The 17,178-nt window shown below is 50.5% G+C and overlaps 1 protein-coding gene across 1 annotated transcript in view; it reads right to left on the reverse strand.

The window, feature by feature from the left end:
• LOC147110928 (protein SSUH2 homolog) overlaps window positions 1–16,969 on the reverse strand; it is a 117,151-nt gene extending 100,182 nt beyond the window's left edge. Inside the window, exon 1 of the mRNA XM_086001342.1 lies at window positions 16,664–16,969. Coding sequence (XP_085857468.1) covers window positions 16,664–16,686 — 23 coding nt within the window. The 5' untranslated portion in view covers window positions 16,687–16,969. The remainder of the gene's footprint in view (window positions 1–16,663) is intronic.
• Window positions 16,970–17,178: the final 209 nt, after the last annotated feature.

Genomic DNA, 17,178 nt, shown 5'->3' on the forward strand with positions numbered 1-17,178 from the left:
AGACCCCCCCAGCCAGGGGAAACATCCTCCCTGCATCCAGTCTGTCTAGCCCTGTCAGAATTTTATACGTTTCAATGAGATCCCCTCTCATTCTTCTAAACTCTACTGAATACAGGCCTAGTCGACCCAATCTCTCCTCATACAACAGTCCTGCCATCCCAAGAATCAGTCTGGTGAACCTTCGCTGCACTCCCTCTATGGCAAGTATATCCTTTCTTAGGTAAGGAGACCAAAACTGCACACAGTACTCCAGGTGTGGTCTCACCAAGGCCCTGTATAACTGTAGTCAGACATCCTTGCTCCTGTACTCAAATCCTCTTGCAATGAAGGCCAACATAACATTTGCCTTCCTAGCTGCTTGCTGCACCTGCATGTTTGCTTTCAGTGACTGGTGTACAAGGACACCCAGGTCCCTTTGTACATCAACATTTCCCAATCTATCACCATTTAAATAATACTCTGCCTTTCTGTTTTTCCTAATGAAGTGGATAACTTCACATTTATCCACGTTATACTGCATCTGCCATGTATTTGCCCACTCACTCAACTTGTCTAAATCGCCTTGAAGCCTCTTTGCATCCTCCTCACAACTCACAATCCCACCTAGTTTCGTGTCGTCAGCAAACTTGGAAATATTACATTTGGTTCCCTCATCCAAATCATTGATATAAATTGTGAATAGTTGGGGCCCAAGAACTGATCACTGCAGTACTTCACTAGTCACCGCCTGCCACCCTGAAAAAGACCCATTTATTCCTACTCTCTGTTTCCTTTCTGTTAACCAATTTTCAATCCATGCCAGTATATTACCCCCAATCCCATGTGCTTTAATTTAGCACACGAACCTCTGAAAATCCTAATACACCACATTCACTGGTTCTCCCTTATCTATTCTACCAGTTACATCCACAAAAAACTCCAGTAGGTTTGTCAAACACAATTTCCCTTTCATAAATCCATGTTGACTTTGTCTAATCCTGTTGATATTTTCTAAGTGTCCTGTTATCCCATCCTTTATAACAGACTCTAGCATTTTCCCTAGTCCTGATGTTGGGCTAACCGGTCTGTAGTTCCCTGTTTTCTCTCTCCTTTTTTAAATAGTAGGGTTACATTTGCCATCCTCCAATCTGCTGGAACTGTTCCATAATCTATAGAATTTTGGAAGATGACAACCAATGCATCCACTATTTCCATGGCTACCTCTTTTAGTACTCTGGGATGCAGATTATCAGGCCCTGGGGGTTTATCGGCTTTCAGTTCCATTAATTTCTCCAGCACTATTTTTTTTTACTGATACTAATTTCATTTAATTCCTCCTTCTCACTAGACCGTTGGTTCCCTGGCATTTCTGGGAAGTTATTTGTGTCCTCTTCCGTGAAGACAAAACCAAAGTATTTGTTTAATTGCTCTGCCATTGTACCCCATTATAAATTCTCCCGTTTCTGACTGCAAGGGATCTACATTTGTCTTCACGAATCTTTTTCTTTTTACATACTTGTAGAAGCTTTTACAATCTGCTTTTATGTTCCTTGCAAGTTTCCTCTCATACTTTATTTTTCCCCTCTTAATCAATCTCTTGGTCCTTTTTTGCTGAATTCTAAACTGCTCCCAATCCTCAGGCTTGCTACTTTTTCTGGCAACTTTATATGATTTCTCTTTGGATCTACAGGAAACTCTCGTTTAAACGGCACCTCAACAACCGGATATGTTGCCGAGTCCGAGTCTCCCGCGGTGGCCGAGTTAGTCAGTGGGGGTAGTTCTCCAAACTGCCACTACTCGGCTTCTTGGCGCTGTCGGAAGTCTGAACACCTCAATAACTGGAGTCTGACTCTCCCACGCTGCTGGGAGTACCCAATTACTGTATACTACACATTTATTGATTTTTTAAATTTTTGTTTGTTAAAAATAGCCTCGGTAGATAACCCTCTCTGTCATCCGGAATTTTTAATCAACCGGCACCATCCCAGTCCCATCGGTGCCGGATACCAAAGAGTTTCCTGTAATACTATCCCTAATTTCTTTTGTTAGCCATGGTTGGGCCACTTTTCCTTTTGTGTTTTTGCGCCAGAAAGGAATGTATAACTTGCAATTCATGCATTCATTCATTCCTTAAATGTTAGCCATTGCCTATCCACCGTCATGCCTTTTAATGAAGCTCCCCAATCGATCATAGCCAACTCACTCCTCATACCTTCATAGTTTCCTTTGTGTAGATATAGGACCCTAGTTTCGGATTGGACTACTTCACTTTCCATTTTAATGAGGAATTCTATCATGTTATGGTCATTCTTCCTAAATGACCCTGCACAACAAGATTATTAATTAACCCCTTCTCATTGCACAATACCCAATCTAGGATAGCCAGTTCCCTAGTTGGCTCATCAATGTACTGGTCTAAAAAAACATCTCATACACACTCCAGGAATTCATCCTTCACAGTATTATTGCTAATTTGATTTGGCCAGTTTATATGTAGATTAAAGTCACCCATGATTACTGTCGTACCCTTGATACATGCATCTCTAATTTCCTGTTTGATGCTGTCCCCTACATTACCACTACTGTTTGGAGGCCTATAGACAACTCCCACCAATGATTTCTGCCCCTTGGTGCTTCTTAGCTCCACCCAGACTGATTCTACATCTTGATTTTCTGAGCCAATATCCTCTCTCACTATTGCTCTAATTTCATCCTTTACTAACAACGCCACCCCACCTCCTTTTCCTTTATGCCTGTCCTTCCTAAATGTCGAATATCCTTGGATAGTCAGCTCCCAGCCTTGGTCACCATGCAGCCATGCCTCGGTAATCGCAATTATATTGTATCCATTTACATCTATTTGCGCTGTTAATTAGTCTACCTTATTACGAATGCTTCGTGCATTCAGATACAGTGGCTTTAGATTTGTCTTTTTAACATTTTTAGACATCTTAACATTTTTTTTGTACTATGGCCCTATTTGTCTTATTGTAGGAATGGTAGTTCCTTTCTGAATAATCGCAGTTCGACTCAGTAAATCAAAACAACAAAGTTTAATAACAACGAAGTTAACTAGTAAACTACAGGAGAAGATGTATACAGGTCTGTTCAGGCTGCGAGGCACTCGAAGACTGCTGGAAGGTTCTGGAAACCGACGTCATCGCGTTCTTCGCGCCATTGGCGGTCACGTGATTGGCGTCATGACATCATCACGCAGGGTATAGGAAGGTACATACAGTATAGTTAACAAACAGTTTAAAGGTGCAGTACGTGGCTGCACTACAATGCAGTTAGAGATTATTCTCAAATGTTCTGAGTCTCTTAGTGGCTCCGCCACAGGCGCCCCCCCAGAATGCTCTTTAACAGACAGTGTCAAACAAACAGAAGGCTTGATAAGCCTGGTCGAGCGGCGGCGAAACTCAGGCAGCGGGAATGGAGCATTGAAGGACGAGTCGGTTCTTGGCTGCGTCTGGAGCGGCACGACAGGCGTGGAGGAAACAAGAGGTGCTAGTGTAGGCGATGTGGAAACCGATGCAGGCGGTTCACTGGCGGGCTGATGCCGAGCTGGTCCGGCGGTCAACGGAGGTCGACCACGGCGAGGCGGTTGAGCAGCAACGACTGGTTCACTCCGATCGAGATGGGCCGGTTTAAGTCGGTCAATAGAGATGGTATCTGGTTTGCCACCGACGTCCACCGTGAAAAAATTTTCACCCGATGAGATGACACGAAACGGTCCAGCATAAGGTGGTTTTAACAGGCCTCTGTGAGCGTCCTGCCGAATAAAAACATACTCCGAGCTCATTAGCTCTGCCGGGACAGGAGGCCTCTGTAGGTTGTGATTCGAGGTTGGAATAGGCAGGAAATTCTTGGCCAACTCCTGATGCTGGAGGAGCTGCTGAGCCGCAGACCACGATTCCGTGTGTGAAGGGATAAAGTCACCTGGTACCCGAAGCGGCTGGCCGTAGACTAACTCGGCCGATGAAGACTGGAGATCATCCTTGGGGGCTGTTCGAAGGCCTAGTAACACCCAGGGGAGTCTGTCCACCCAGTTGGAACCACGCAAGCTGGCCCGGAGTGACGCCTTGAGTGACCGATGGAACCGCTCGCGCAGGCCATTTGCTTGTGGATGGTATGTGGTGGTGCGGTGCAGCTTGGCACCCAAACCTTGCGCGACTGCTGTCCACAACTCTGATGTAAATTGTGGGCCTCTGTCAGAGGAGATGGCGGATGGTACCCCGAAACGAGCTACCCACGATGAAACGAACGCCCTGGAGACGTCTGATGCAGCAGTAGCACTAAATGGAATCGCCTCTGGCCACCTGGTGGTACGGTCCACTACCGTCAGGAGATGTGTGAAACCTCGCGAAACAGGAAGAGGACCCACTAAGTCCACGTGTACGTGGTCGAAACGGCGTTCTGGCACCGGAAATTGGGCCAGTGGAGCTTTGACATGGCGATTAACTTTTGCTTTTTGACAATCCACGCAATGGTTTGTCCAGTCCCGGACGTCCAAATGCATTCCTTTCCATACAAATTTACGGGACATTAGCCGTTGTGAAGCACGCATCCCTGGGTGCGATAACCCATGTATGGCCTGGAAAATTTTCTTACGCCATTCCAATGGCACGATGGGCCTGGGCACTCCCATGGATGTGTCACACAAAAGCGTGGTTCCCGCTGCCTGGAACTTAACATCGGCCACCTGCCAGCTGGAAGGCGGGTCCGGTATGCCTGTACTTCGCGATCTGCCAGTTGCTCTTCTGCCAACCCAACGAAATCGATACCCAGGTGGACTGCCTGGACTGGAGAATGGGAGAGACAATCGGCCACGAGATTATCTTTGCCGGACACGTGTCTTAGATCCGTCATAAATTCGGATATAAAGGTGAGGTGGCGCTGCTGGCGGACTGACCAAGGCTCTGTCGTTTTTGCCATTGTGAACGTAAGTGGCTTGTGGTCCACGATTGCAGTAAACGGACGCCCTTCTAGGAGAAAACGGAAGTGTCGGACGGCTAAAAACAGGGCCAACAACTCCCTGTCGAAAGTGCTATATTTTTGCTCGTTCTTGCGAAGCTGGCGGCTGAAGAATGCTAACGGCTGCCACGCACCATCGACCCATTGCTCTTGAACCGCCCCGATAGCATAATCGGAGGCATCTGTAGTGAGGGTGATGGTCGCGCCCGGTAACGGGTGAGCAAGCATGGTTGCGCCTGCCAACGCCGCGTTGGTGTTAAGGAACACCTGGTCCATCGGCAGTGTCTAAGTGATAGCGTCCTTTCCCGACTTCCCTTTGAGCGCTTCGTACAGCGGCTGCATCAACTGGGCTGCCTTGGGGACGAACCGGTGATAGAAGTTTACCATCCCCAGAAACTCCTGCAGGGATTTGACTGTGTGAGGCCGTGGGAATGCTGTAACTGCTTCTACCTTGGTAGCTAGTGGGACGGCGCCGTCCGAAGTGATCTTGTGTTCCAGGAAATCGATGCTGGATAATCCAAACTGGCATTTGGCGGGGTTGATGATGAGGCCGTGCTGGCTGAGACGGGCAAAAAGTGTGCGCAAATGCTGTAGGTGTTCCTGCGAATCTCTACTGGCGATGAGAATGTCATCCAGGTAAACAAAAAGGGCAAATCTCGTAACACAGAGTCCATGAGCCGTTGGAAGGCCTGCGCTGCGTTTTTCAACCCGAAAGGCATTCGGAGGAATTAGAAAAGTCCGAACGGTGTGATCACCGCCGTTTTGGGGACATCTTGCGGGTGTACCGGGACTTGGTGGTAATCGCGGACGAGATCCACCTTGGAGAAAACGGAATTGCCAGCCAGATGGGCCGAAAAGTCCTGGATATGAGGTATTGGATACCTGTCCGGTGTAGTGGCTTTATTTAGACGTCGGTAATCCCCGCAAGGTTGCCAGCCACCGCCTGGTTTGGGGACGATATGCAGTGGGGAGGACCAAGGGCTATTGGAGCGTTGGACGATCCCGAGGCATTTCATGGTGCGAAACTCGGCTTTTGCCGCTGCGAGCTTGCCTGGTTCCAACCAACGTGCCCGGGCATAAACCGGCGGTCCCTTCATCGTGATGTGATGCACCACTCCGTGCCTCGTGACTGCTGCCAAAAAAGTAGGCCTGGTGAGCTCTGGAAACTCCCCGAGCAGGTGCAAAAACCCGTCCTGTGCTGCAAGCGTACAGGCAATCGACCAGGACATGGTGGTGCTGCGATGGCACGGCAGTGCGTGGAAAGTGAACGCATTTATGAGTCGGCAGTGTTGGACGTCGACCAGAAAGCCATTGGAGCAGAAAAAATCGGCCCCCAGGATAGCCTGCGAAACTTTAGCCACAATAAAGACCCAAACAAATCTCTGACCGCTGAAGGTTAAATTGACTGTCCGTTTTCCGAACGTGCGGATATCCGCGCCATTAGCTGTCCTCGAGGGGTGGACCGCGCCCGCTGGATTGCAGATCGAGCCTTGAAACCGGCAGAATACTGCACTGGGATCCAGTGTCGCACAAAAAACGTCGCCGTCATGGAATCCGTGATGTACAGCAGCTTTCCCGCCGAACCAACCGCCATGGTGAAGTGGACGTTTTTTTAGACCCTGTCAGCTTTGCCGAAGGGCGCGGGCTTGGTGGAGCTTTTTTTTTTTTTGGCGAAAAACTGCAGGGCGGGCAGCAGCATCGAGCTTTGGTGCCAAAACGGGCGTGGTATGCACACCAGCCTGCGGGAGGAGGGCTGGGCTGCGCCTGCGAGGGGGAGCGGCGCCTCGTGGCTGCACAATACTGCTGCGCAACAGTAAAAAACTTGTCTGCCTCAGCTGCAAGTTCTACACAGTCCGTAATCGGAGAATTGGCCAGGGCCGTCTGAACCGGTTCCGGTAGCTGGTTAAGGAAAAGTTTGCGGAACAAAAAACATTGGGGCTCCGAACCCAAAAGAGTGAGCATCTGGCTCATCAGTTCAGGAGGTTTTGAGTCCCCGAGGCCGGGCATAGCAATAAGCCTGCGTGCGCGCTCCGACTTATTGAGACCAAACACCTGTAGCAAACGAGTTTTAAGAGCCTCATACCTGCCCTCTTCTGGTGGATTGCCCAGGAGGCTGACGACCCACGAGGCCGTGGTGCTGTCGAGAGCGGAGACCGTGTGAAAATAACGGGTCGAATCCGCTGTATTCTCTCGGAGTGAGAACTGGGCTTCTGCCTGGAAGAACCATGCTGATGGCTGTTGTTCCCAGAACTGTGGAAGTTTGAGGGCGACGGCGTTCGTGTTCATTCTTGAATCTCAACGAAAGTTGTTCGACGAGATCGGGGTCACCAATGTAGGAACGGTAGTTCCTATCTGAATAATTGCAGTTCGACTCAGTAAATCAAAACAACAAAGTTTAATAACAACGAAGTTAACTAGTAAACTACAGGAGAAGATGTATACAGGTCTGTTCAGGCTGCGAGGCAATCGAAGACTGCTGGAAGGTTCTGGAAACCGACGTCATGACGTCATCGCGTTCTTCGCGCCACTGGCGGTCATGTGATCGGCGTCATGCCGTCATCACGCAGGGTATAGGAAGGTACATACAGTGTAGTTAACAAACAGTTTAAAGGTGCAGTACGTGGCTGCACTACAATGCAGTTAAAGAGATTATTCTCAAATGTTCTGAGTCTCTTCGTGGCTCCGCCACATTATTACCATTTTTTCTTACCCGGACCCTATTTGTTAGTGCACTCTTTTGTTTGTACGCTCTGTCCCTTCCTGACACAATCTGATTATCCTTATCCCAGTCACTTTCCTGCACTGCTTCCTTGTCTTTTCTCTTTAGCATTCTAGATTTCTCTCCACCCGAGATTGGAAACTCCGGTCAGCAAACGGGATACAGGGTTATTGGATTTAGAAACATGCACGTGGTTAGGGCAGAGGAAGTAGCCTACTGGTCTGAAATGTTGTTTGAGGCCCCACCAACACAAGCGGAGTGAGAGCCTCCGCATGTTAGGGGTGCCAACTCTAGTTGGATGATTAATTCCTGGAGGATTCATCGCATGACCTCCTGCCTCCATCTGCCCGCTGCCATTGGTCACTCAATGCATCCATCCTCTCAGTTCCCCGACTTCCCACACCCATTGGGAAGCAAAGTGACTCTTCATTACCCCAGTGGATGATTCCTGACTGGCAAACAGCCTCCTCCCCGCCCCCCGCCATTCCCAATATTTTTTATAACCAATGTAGGATTCACAAAATTCCGGGACCCCCTACTCAATGGACATGTGTCTGGAATTTAAAAAGGGACTGTGTTGGACCTTTTGGAGGAGAAATGTGGACAGAAATATCTCACTAATATTAGGCGCCTTTGGACTAAACTAGGGCCTATTGGATTGAGTTTGGACATTTTAAATTGTATGCTGGGTCTGCACAGGGAAATGGGATCCTTATAGGGCTGCTAACCCACCTGGGTGGCAGGTCCCCAGGGAGACATTAGCAGTCTAACAAAAGCCCAATTACCAGGGACCCAGATACATATATATTTTAATAGTTCTTAAAGCAGCTGTACAGAAAAACCCTGGCATCAGTAAAACACACAATGGACAGTATCAAGACCTGATTACATTCTAACAGCACCATTCAAAAACCCCATCAACACCTTTGGGAATCTTGTATCATGGTAATGCTCAATCAGCCCACCAAAATTCTCACAAAAAGGATCACATCAGAGTTGATCAGCCTGCCAAAATCGCACAAAAGGGAGTCATCTAAAATCAATTGTGCATCCGAGTTTTGGCGCAAAAGTTTAAGCAGCCTCTCAGGTATAACTGGGGGCTTGCTAGTAGCTAAAGAGACCTGAACAGACGGGCTGAAGAGAGAGAGTGCCGGCGGGCAGCAGCACACCGGAGCAGAAGAAACGTACCCGAGAACACGCTGGAAAAGCACTAGGACTCTGGGCTCTTTGACTCTGGCTTTGAAACATCTAACTTGCCACATGAGGTTACAGCAGCGCAACAAGTAAGCCTAACAAGAAGCCTCAGAGTCACTGAAAGATCAACCATCATCCAGCGCTGACTCTAGGAAAAACTTGTTTACCATCAAAACGTCGACCAGTGCTAATACCGAAGACACCACAACCAGCCAAGGAGTCCACAAGATTGAGGAGAGAGAAAGCAGTGTGCAACTGGTCTAAACTGTGGAGAAATCCTTTGGTGAGCATAGTCCCTGTAATTTCAGAGCCTAACTTAGTGTAGTGGTGGGAGGTGGTTTTATCTTGTTTTGTTTTTTTTCTCTCACTGCATAACCTCTGTACCCGTTGCGTATACGTTTTTGTTTAGTTAATTCGTGTGGTGTGCGATTTCTAAATAAAATATTTGTTCTTGCACCAAACAGTTGTCTGCCTACATTTATCATATCCCCTAAATAATTCCAAGCCCCAGAACCAGGGAGTGGGACGATTCGAACCGACAAACCCACCACCCCATACATAATGCTGAGCCAGGTAGGAGCTTGGTACAAAGGATGTCGACTCGGTTCTGGTGGAAAGAATCTCCGAATATGTATTTAAGAAAGTAAATATTACCAAAAAGTGGGTTATAAGCCTGTTACTGGCTGAGCGTCCAGTGGACGCAGCTGCTAAGTGGACCGAGAGCAAGGACCATAAAAGGCCAATAGAGAAGGCTATTTGGTTGGTCTGCTACCAAAGACAGATCCAGTTGCTGGATAGGAAGTTCAAGAAATTGGTAGCAAAGCTCCGGGAATCCGAAGAGTACTCAGCTGTAAGGGCTATGGCAGGGGAGAAAATATTTGAGGAATTAACTAAACAATAGCATATCAGATTACAGCTAGAAGAGGCCCACAGGAATAAGCAGGACTATTTCCAATGCCAAGTAACAGAGGCAAAGGGGAATGAGCTAGCGCTGCGGGGGGAAAATGCCCGCCTAACAAAAGTAATAAGAGAACAGGAGGAGAGGATACAGGATGTGCAGGCAGCCTATAAAGTAGCCAGTAGCAAGGGCTTCAGGGTGGAGGATCACGGGCCCTGTGAGGCCAAGATAAAAGGTTTAACCCAGGCCCTATCTAATGCTAAGGGTGTGGTATGCCTGATAAGCCCAAGCGCTCCTAAGGGAGACGTGCAGGCACAAGGGGGAGTAGAGGCGGATAGAGTGGCAGAAAGGGACGTCCAACCACCACCTGTAGCCCTACCGAGGTTAAGCCTGGCAGTACAGTGAGCGCGGCACTGAGGAAATACAAGGGGTGTCAGGACTGGGGCCGATGTGCCCGATCTGACAACAAAAGTATGTTGCCGGCAACGGTGGTCAGGGACAAGGGGCCCTGGAGAGCCAATTTGTAATTCCCCATGGAACCCAGCAGCTCTGGGCAATGGTAGCTCATTTAGAAAAGTTAACCCCTCAAGGGGACCCCTCGGTCCATTTTATGGACATAGAGCAGGCAGCCAGTATAAACGGCTGCGATGAGGCCGAACAGGCTAAAATGCTGCTTTTCTCCTTGGATCGCAAGGTATACCAGGCCCTCTCTGCAGATAGCAAGAGGGGCCAGAGCACATACGCTGCGATCCAAGAAGAGGTGTTAGAGGTTCTGGGCCTAAATGATGGAAGTCCGTTTTCCCGGGTCGAGAAGACCCTGCAACAGGCAGGTGAAACCCCACAGGGTTTCGCAGACAGGCTGTGGCCCGTCTACGAGAGAGCAGGTGGAGGAGATCTCGACCGGGAACACCTGGACCGGGAACCAACAGCTCGCTGGCTTCGCAGCCTAGTGGCTAACAGCCTGCCACAAGTAAAGGCTAAAGCCGAGCTGTGGTTCGGCCCCAGAGACCCCACCGCTACTGAGGAGTCAGTGGTTAGACAGTTAACCCTGGCTTACCGGAATGGCAGAGGGGCAGTTGAGGCCCCACAAAAGGGAAAGGTCCACGAGATCCGGCCCAGTAATTCCAGGAGAATGGCACCAGGAAGGGGGGAGCCCTTCAGATTCAAAGAGTACATGCTATGGGTGCAGAAACAGTGGACACTGGCGGAAGAATTGCCGAAATCCTTGGAAAGATAGGGCAGAAAAAGAATTCTCACCCTTAAAGGATTCCCCTGCCACAAAAGGTTTAACAGCCCCGGCTCAAAGAGCCGGGCCTGTGGCACACAATCCCTCTGGCAGTTTCGATGAGATCATGGCCGCGCTCCGAACTATGATAATGGGCTCAGGAAAGGTAGCTGTAGCCACCGGCGCAACCCCATCTGCCCCACCTAATCCTGATCCATGACTAGAGCCAGCGCAGCCTGTATACCTGTGCCCTTTACACTATGATGAGTGGAAACGGCCTTGCGTGATGATGGAGGTGGAGAGGGTTAAAGGGAACAATCTGTTAGACACTGGTGCTTCCAGTACCATTGTCTATGCGGATAACCCAACCACCTCACCTCTGTCGAACGGAGTCCCGTATTCCTTGGTAGGTTCACAGGTAACGAGCAGGCTGGCTCGTTCTCTATTCCACTATCAATTGACTTAGGAGCACTCCACACCAAGTGGAAGTGTGTCCTAATGAAGTGGGAGAAAGAGGGAACAGGGATCCTAGGCGCAGATTTCATTATTGGCCACAAGGTCCTAGTGGACCTCAGAAATCATTGTCTATAGGGAGCGGTGTGCACGGGGGAAGAGAAAGAAGTTGTAGTGATCCCGGGGATACAAGGAAAAGGGACCCTATGCACGGTAAAGCCAAAAGAAGGCTATGACCTCGAGTTGCTGGTAAGCAGTACCCCTAGAGAGCATCAGGCGTTTGTGCAGGCAAATCTCGGTGCATTCGCCACCCACAAGCATAACTGTGGAAGGGTAACAGGGGTCGAGGTTAGCGTAGATGGGGACCCCATGGCCAGGCCCCAAAAACAGTAAAAGTTCCCTAGGGAGGCGGAGTCAGATCTGGAGATTGCCCTGGGTTCCCTAGTCACACAGGGAGTGTTGAGGCCGATAGCCACCCAAGTGAACTCACCACTTTGGCCGGTTAGGAAACCGGACAATTTGTGGAGAGCCACTGTGGACTACTGGGTCCTCAACCGTAATATCCCAGCCTGCGCGCCCACGGTCGCTGCAGTCGCCGACCTAATTGGAAGCATACCGGCATCCGCGTCCACCTTCACGGTGCTGGATATCTCAAACGGTTTTTGGTCCATCCCATTAAAGAGAGGGGCCAGTACAAATTTGCTTTTACCTTCAAGGGCCAGCAATACACGTGGAACTACCTTCCCCAGGGGTTTCATAACAGCCCCAGTATATTCCACCAATGCATGGCCAATTGTCTAAAGCACTTCAGCAAGCCCCAGCAGTTGGTACAGTATGTGGATGACCTGCTCCTATTCACCGACAAGGGTGAGAAGCACAGCCCACTGCTGGCTGAACTGCTGGACTGCTAAAGGAAGAGGGTTTTAAAGTCAACCCAAAGAAGGTGCAGATCGGCCAGCTAGAAGTAAAATTCCTGGGGCTGACTGTGCGTGCAGGCGAGAGGGCAATAGATAAGGTCAGGAGAGAAGCAGTGCAGGAATTGCCAGCCCCTCGTTCTGTTACTGGAGTAAGATCTTTCCTAGGGCTTACTGGTTACTGCAGGGATTTCATTGAGGACTACGCAGCCACAGCAGCCCCCTTACTCCGACTCCTTCACAAAGGAGTGGAGTGGGGCTGGGATAAAAGCTGCGGGGAGGCGTTCACTCAATTAAAAAGAAATCTGCAAACCGCGCCAGCTTTAGGGGCTATTGATGGGGATGAGGAGTTTTTCCTGGAAGTAGTAGCCAATGGGGATAGCCTGAGTGCAGTGCTGCTTCAGGAGCGACATGGCCAGCTCAGACCAGTGGTCTACTCCTCCAGGGTCCTCACAGATGTGGAGAAGGCATACTCCAACTGTGAGAGACACTTCCTCGCCACTCATTGGGCGGTAAAAAGATCCCTTATTTTTACAGGGGGGTCTCCAATTATGCTCATCGCCCATCACACGCCCACCCAAATGCTCCTAGATGGGAGAATTAAAGACGGGACAGTGAGCAGTGCCCACATTGCTCGCTGGACCCTACTTCTCTCCCAAATGGACTTAAAGGTGAAAGGTCTTTGTGAGCCTAACCTAGTGGCCAACATGATCTACTCAGGGGTTGCCCATAGGCGTTCCATAGAAGGGGTATGGGACGTCGATGTAGGATTTGGGGCCGGGATACATTCCACAGGCCGCGAAATCTACGTTGACGGCTCCAGCACAGTGTCGGCAGGTGAGCGACACACGGGCTGCGGGATCTATGACCCATGGGCAGGCATTGCCCTGGCGATTAAGCTCCCAAGCACGAGCGCCCAGCATGCCGAACTGTCGGCGGTGGCGTACGTTGTGACCCACCCCGAGGAGTTCCCTACCCCGTACACGATTTGTTCAGATAGCATGTTTACCTGCAATTCGTGTACAGAATACCTGGCCATCCGGTCCCGTCGCGGGTATACGTCTGCGGACGGGAAAGCCCTAGCAACCAAACCGTTGTTGGAGAGAATCATGCGGGCTATAGGCAGTGAAGGGCAGGTGTATATACATAAGGTAAAGGCCCACTCAAAGGCCGAACCCCGTGGGGAGGGTAACCAGCGGGCAGACACCCTAGCTAAAGAGGGTGCTCGTATGTGCAGGTTCTGGGACCCGTACAATTTAGGACCCATGGCAGCAATTAGGAGCAGAGGCAGGACACAAGGGTGTGCAGGGGTAGCATTGGCCCCGGACCTGAAAACGGTTCAGGCGCAGGACTCCGCCCTGAGATCTGTTTTGAGTTTGCTCACCAAGGGGGAGAAGGTAGAGGGTCCATACGGCGCGGCTAAAGTGGCCGTAAAGGAAGGCATGTCGTTTGATGGGGATCAGTGGATTGTTCCGCAGCAGCACCAAAGGGAATTCCTCCAACTGGCCCACGAGGGTTCAGGAGCCGGACACTCCGGACCTGAGACTACCTGGCAACGGGTGGAACAGGTAAGGTGGTGGCCGGGACTCAGGGAGGATGTCCGGCAGCTTTGCTCAGAGTGTTTGGTGCATGCAGCCAACAACCCTGACCCCCAGAAAAGGAAGGTGTCCATGGGGCATATCAGAAGGGTAGAGGGACCATGGCAGTCGATTCAGATCGACTACATCGGGCCCCTACCCACCGCCCAGGGAGGATACAAATACTGCCTGGTTTTGGTAGATGTTTTTTCCAAGTGGGTGGAAGCCTTCCCATGCCGCACAGCGACCGCACTAGGCACAGCTAGAATTTTAGTTAGGGAACTGTTCTCCCGGTGGGGACTTCCACAGTATGTGGAGTCCGACTAGGGAAGTCATTTTACCGGGAAGGTGATGCAGGCCACCCTTAAGGTGCTCGGCATCGAGGGGAAATGGCATGTCGCCCACAACCCGCAGTCATCGGGCCCTGTGGAGCGACTGAATCGGACTATAAAGGAGAGGCTATGAAAGGAGACAGGAGACTCACCCAAGGCATGGGTGGAGGTCTTGCCGTTGGTCCTAATGGGGGTCTGGGCCAGCCCGTCAAAAAGCATGGAGTATTCCCCGCACGAGCTTATGACTGGCCGGACCATGTGAACTCCCGCCCACGTGCTAGCCCCGGTGCTTACTGAGGGCCAACTCAGGGAAGTGAGCCGGGAGCTTCACTAAGAATCTGTTTGAGCACCTCAAACAGATTCACTGGCAGGCTGCTGGTAACATGGGGAGGCAGCACAGGAGTAACCGATTGCTGTTGGAACCCATAGACGCCACGAATGGGCAGTAAGGGATCAGGTGATGGTGAGGAACTTTGCACAAGTAGGTGTTTTTGAAGCACTGTACATGGGGCCATACAATATTATTGATAAAGCAAGCACCATGGTGTACGCTGTCAAATTGCCCCGCCGCACGAAATGGTTCCACATCAACCAGTGCAAGCTGTACAACCCAGGTTCAGCTAAGCACAAAGGGCAGCCGGGACGGGTGAGCCGTCCTCAGGACAAGGGCCCCCAGCCGGCAGCCTCCGACTGTGAGGGGAACCGCAGGGGTAGTGGGGGCAGACTCACAGGCCGTACAAGTAGGGGCCGTGAGCTGCATTGCTGGAGGGGCTGTCCCACCTATAGTTTGGGACTCGTACGAGCCCCAGGTACTCGGAGGTCTTTGAAGGACCTTCCGTACCCCGCAGCCCAGGTTCCCATGGTCCCCTACACTACGGTACAGACTGCTCCGTCCCGAGAGGGACTTCAGAAAGCAAAGACTGCGGAAGGCGGGAGACTGCTTATGGGCAAAAGGTCCCAGGCCTGCAGTGCCCGACTGTAGGGAACCGGCAGGGGAAGCAGCAGCCCCACCGGTCGTAGCCTCTGAAGGGAACGAGCCCACAACAGAGGTAACAGGCCCACCAGGCACTGAACCCGATTATGGGAAGCCTGTGGGGGAAGTAGCAGCCCCACCGGACATAGGTTCCGACTATGGAGAACCAACAGGGGAGATAGTAGTCCCACTAGCTTTAGGGTTTGGCGCGGTTCACTGCATAGTGGGAAGGGCCATCCCGCCTATGGTATGGGGCTCGGAAAAACCACCAAGTACCAACCCCGTGAGAAGGAGTAGCCAAGTCTCATGGCCTAGGACGCCATGGTCCCCGGTACAAATGCTGCCCAGATACCGCAGAAGGCACAGGACATCCAGGATGTAACCTGGCCACCCGGAGACGGGTGGCGCTGTATATAGCTTTGGTTTAAGTTAGTATTTAAGTTAAAGGGGTTTTGAGTTTTAAGTTAGTAGTTTGGTTTGGATTTTAGAGCTTTCAAGTTTAAATTTGAATAAGATTACCTTGTAGCCAAGCCAGTACGATCGCAGTGTGCAACTGGTCTAAACTGTGGAGAAATCCTTTGGTGAGCATAGTCCCTGTAATTTCAGAGCCTAACTTAGTTAGTGTAGTGGTGGGAGGTGGTTTTATCTTGTTTTTTTTTCTCTCACTGCATAACCTCTGTACCTGTTGCGTATACGTTTTTGTTTCGTTAATTCGTGTGGTGTGCGATTTCTAAATAAAATATTTGTTCTTGCACCAAGCAGTTGTCTGCCTACATCTATCACATCCCCTAAATAATTCCAAGCCCCAGAACCGTCAAGGCCAATCTAAAGGGCCGACAAACCCACCACCCCCTACACCAATAAAGTGTACAAATTAAATGAAAAAAAACATTTTTTTAATGCCTCTATGATTTTTCTCGCAGGTTGCTGCAGTCTCCTAGGGATTAACCTTCAATTCCTGAAGACGCCAGGCCAATCCACAACCCTACCGCATGTGGCTCGCAGTAGAGCCTGATGGCGCAGCTCTGACACGCAAGGGGGTTCAGACTGAGAACCGGGGCAACAACAAAAAAACAAGCCTGTAACCCAAACAAACCACTGCGGCCGTCCAACCCGCTGCTACCTGTTGCATCTTCACCCGGAAAAGCCTGGGCTCCGTGAACGCAATAATATCTGTGCTGGGGATCCCACTCCCGCCCCAATAAACTTTCGTGAAGGAGGTCAGACGCCGGTAGTTTATTGGGGTTGCCAATTGCAATCGCAATGGCAGGAAGCCAGGTTTTATTGTGGGACCCTACACAATAGCAAAATACTGCGGATGCTGGAAAGCATTTGCTATCGTACTGTAGGACCTACCAGGGCTGCGTCCACACAAGGGGAGCTGCACCGAGAAAGTTGCTCATAGTTTGATAAATCGGTTCTTACCTGAGCAGCGCTTGTTTGTCCATAATTTCGGATTGGGTACACGGGGTGGGAGACTGCGGGGGTCGCAGCTCGGTGTGTGTGTCCAGCGATGTCCGGCCGGCAGCAAGCGGTCAGTTTCTCCCGGCCCTGCCAGTCAGTTTCACTCTCTGCCCCACAGCCTCAGTTAGTTTCGTTTCCTCGCTCGTCCACGCCTTTACCAGTCCAGAACCCTCCTTTTTTTCCCCTGAAGCAGCCTTTCAGGATCGGAATTACAAATTCAGGGGAGGTTCAATCGCGCCGGGTTGATTTCTCTCACGTTTTGCCTCTGTCAAAGCCGCAGCATAACAGCAGGAAGTGACTTTATCATTAAACCCACATCACCGGTCCTGCGTTAATGTTTAATAGTTAAACTGAACCTTTCCATCGTGTCACCCGTTGGCTTGAGCCCCCTTCCCTCCCCTGAAGGTCTTGATTCCCTTGGGTACCGTGCCAAAGTCACTTAGTGCCCTCACCCAAGTGGCCATTCTCCATGTGGG

Source organism: Somniosus microcephalus, chromosome 11 (assembly GCF_052327205.1).
Source record: "Somniosus microcephalus isolate GS21.2 chromosome 11, FLI_Smic_1.0, whole genome shotgun sequence".
Classification (NCBI taxonomy): Eukaryota; Metazoa; Chordata; class Chondrichthyes; order Squaliformes; family Somniosidae; genus Somniosus; species Somniosus microcephalus.